The sequence below is a fragment of the Saccopteryx bilineata genome, chromosome 2, assembly GCF_036850765.1.
Source record: "Saccopteryx bilineata isolate mSacBil1 chromosome 2, mSacBil1_pri_phased_curated, whole genome shotgun sequence".
NCBI classification, from domain to species: domain Eukaryota; kingdom Metazoa; phylum Chordata; class Mammalia; order Chiroptera; family Emballonuridae; genus Saccopteryx; species Saccopteryx bilineata.
In genome coordinates, this window is record NC_089491.1 from 13013754 (window position 1) to 13017517 (window position 3764).

The 3764-nt window shown below is 38.5% G+C and overlaps 1 protein-coding gene across 1 annotated transcript; it reads right to left on the reverse strand.

Moving 5' to 3' along the window:
* Window positions 1-662: 662 nt before the first annotated feature.
* On the reverse strand, window positions 663-1604 carry LOC136322164 (olfactory receptor 1J4-like). The gene is given in 1 exon segment (XM_066254320.1): window positions 663-1604. A coding segment is annotated over 1 exon segment (942 nt).
* Between the last annotated feature and the right edge of the window lie 2160 nt (window positions 1605-3764).

Below are 3764 nucleotides of genomic sequence, written 5' to 3' on the forward strand. Positions count from 1 at the left end.
GTCAGAAGAAAAAAAGACAAAATTATAATTATAATTCTGAAAAAGTTTGTATAAAATATTGCATACATTTTATGAGACAATGAGCAAACAAAAAATATCAATTAGAAATAAAGAATTATGGTAAATTATAAATTTGTAAAAGAAAATAAAAACAAACACCAACTCTTTTTTAAAAAACCCTGCTTGGTAGCACATGCCCACATTCGTAGTGCATTGATTCCTATCATGCTGATCACAGGCTACCAGCATGACATCACAAATGTGAGTTGGGAAGACAGACGCACAATCAGCTTGAAGCCAACAAAGCCAGCACAAAAGAATCAGTTCAAAAAATAGTTCTCCAGGAGCAAATCATGATGCTGAATGAGTGTTACTTAATAACATAGCATGAAAACTATATAATCAAAAAATATCTCAAAGGAGAAAAAGACAAAACCACAATTATAATTCAGCAACATGTTGTGCATAATATTTTGCATATACCTTAAAAAAATAAAACAATGAATAGTGAAAATATAAATCAGTTATAAAAATTATTAACAATCCAAGTAGCAAACTAGACCTTCTTGACAAATTAATGATACTTATACATGGCAACAGAATGCCTATTCTATTAAAGTTATATGGAGCTGTCAACCATACAGTAATTTAGGAGCTATATCTCACTTGCCCCCGACTGCAGTAACAGGATTTAGTGATTGCCACTTAAAGAAGTTAACCTTCTTGAAACACATTTCCAAGGCCTGTTTGATATCTCTGTTCCTCAGGCTGTAGATGAAGGGGTTCAGCATGGGGGTAACTACCATGTACATGACCAAAGCAGTGCTGTCCTTGGAATCCCATGAAGAGGAGAAAAAGTAAACACCTGCAAGCAGGGAGCCACAGGTACAAAAGGTTTTCAAGAATTTCTTAATGGAGGGGACCCTCAAGATGATGGTCTCTATACGAACATATGAGCCTAAAATAATACACAAAGGCAGGAATAAAAGCATTCCTCCCTCAGCGGAGATGACCAGCTCATTGAGGGAGATGTCAGAGCAGCTCAGTTTCAGGAGTGCAGTGAGTTCACAGAAGAAGTGGCTGATGGTGTTATCGGCATAGAAAGACGGTTGGACCAAGAGGAGGGTGTGTAACAGGACACTGCCAGAGGACAAAATCCAGGTGGCAGCCACCAGCAGCACGCACAGCCTCTCCGTCATGATGGTGGTATAGTGTAGAGGGTGATAGATGGCCCTGTACCTGTCATATGCCATCACTGCCAGCAGGAAATTGTCTAGACAACCAAACACTATGAAAAAACACAACTGAGCAATGCATCCCACATAGGGGATGGATTGTTGCCGAGTCTGCATGTCCATCAACATCTCCAGGACAGTGATGGATGACAGAGAAATGTCAGAGAAGGCCAAGTGGCTGAGGAAGAAGTACATGGGTGTGTGCAGGCGGGAGTCCAGCCTGATGAGCAGGATGATGAGCAGGTTGCCCAGCACCGTGGTCAGGTACATGCCCAGGAACAGGGTGAAGAACCCGCACTGCTGCCCTCGCTAGATGGGGAGCCCCAGGAGGAGGAACTCGGACATGCTGCTCTGGTTTTCGGGTCCCATGCTGCTCCCCGTCTGCTGGGGAGGAAGGAGGTTGGGACTCTCAACAACCTGGAAAGGATGCCCAGGGCCATGATGTTTCATACTGTCGTTTTCTGAGCACAACATGAATGTTTGACTACAAACCTAATAATTTATGATACCTATAGGTGCAGATAGAGACCTGCATGCACAAGGAGTGCATGTGCTGCTTGTAGATGGGGTGATATTGAGTTGTACACATAAAACACATATAACTTGGGGAACCATGTTATTTCAATAAATTTAATATAAATTTTAAAAAATTTACTGTTTTTACCTTGTAATAAAGAGGTATCATTAAGTAGATGTATTTAACCGAGATCAACATAACTATCTTCTTATTATAATTTCACACACTACATTTAACACCCTTTGGTGATTCTTATATGACAAAATTATTGCAAATGTAATGGCCAAATAGTGATTTTTATGCTTTTGTCATTTCTTTTTTGTTTTTTAATTGTATTTTCTAAAAAAAAAAAAAAAAAAAAAAGGAATTTAACCTTACTCCCAACTAATTTCTATTTATTTCTTAATTTATTTATTTGTTCATTTATTTATTCATTATGGACTAATGATTCCTGTTATTCTCTGAGTTATAAACCGTTACTACCGTTACTATTATTCATTTTGAACTTACATGTGTTCATCACTTTTAAGGATATTAAATGATCTCAGAGAAGCCAAAGTGTAAATTTATATTAAAAGAAACACAAGAAGTAAAAACTAGAAAGGTAGAAACTAAAGGAATATTTACCTATATGTGGTGTGTGAGGAGTGGGTCAGAAGGAATGGGGAATGGGCCTGACCAGGCAGTGGCAGAGTGGATAGAGCATTGTGGATTGTTGCTTAGTCTGTGGAACACGGGGGAGGAGAGGATGTATTTGGGGGAACACTAGAACCTATGTAAACACAATAAATTAATTTTTAAAAAAGGATTTTCTTCTTTTTCAGTGCTGCACAGTATTTCTTTGTGTATATATCACTGCTTTTTAATCCACTCATCCACTGACAGACACTTGGGCTGTTTCCAGATCTTGACTATTGTAAACAATGCTGTAATAAACATGGGAATGTATATCTTCTTTTGAATCACTGATTTGATATTCTTAGGATATATTCCTAAAAGTGGGATGGCTGGGTCAAAAGGCAGTTCCATTTTTAAGTTTTTGAGGAATCTCCATACAGTTCTCCACAGTGGCTGCACCAGTCTGCATTCCCACCACCAGTGCAGGAGGGTTCCCTTTTCTCCACATCCTCGCCAACACTTATTCTGTGTTGTTTTGTTGATGAGTGCCATTCTGACAGGTGTGAGGTGGTATCTCATTGTGGTTTTACTTGGCATTTCTCTGATGATTAGTGACATTGAACATTTTTTCATATGCCTATTGGTCATTTGTATGTCCTCTTTGGAGAAGCATTTATACAGTTCTTTTGCCCATTTTTGATTGGATTGTTTACCTTCCTAGTGTTGATTTTTAAAAGTTCTTTTTAAATTTTGGTTAACCCCTTATCAGATGTATTGGAGGATATGTTCTCCCAGTCTTTGGGTTGTCTTTTTAATTTGTTCATGGTGTCTTTAGCTATGCAAAAGCTTTTTAGTTTGATATAGTTCCATTTCTTCATCCTGTCATTTATTTTATTTGCCCCTGGAGGCAAATCAGTAAAAATAATTGCTATGAGAGATATTGGAGAGTTTACTGCCTATGTTTTCTTCCAAGATGTTTATGGTTTCATGACTTACATTTAAGTGTTTTATCTATATATTTTTAGAGTATTTTTGTGAATGGTGTAAGTTGGTGGTCTAGTTTCATTTTTTTGCATGTACCTGTCCAATTTCCCAACACTGTCTTTATTCCATTGTATGCTCTTACCTCCTTTGTCAAATATCAAATGACCATAAAGGTGTGAGTTGGAGTGACGTCACGGAAATGGCGCCGTGAGAAGCGCGTCCGAAAGCTCTCCCCTAAATCACAACAAATTTATCAACTAGAAACAGAAAAATTTATCCTCGGAGCATTCCGGAGTTCCACACAAACTGAAAGCAAAAGGACTGTTATCACTTGAATCTGAGAGACGAGGGTGTGGAGGAAGCTACCACAGCAGCGATGCTCATTCAAGCTGCGAGGGAGTGCGCCTGCG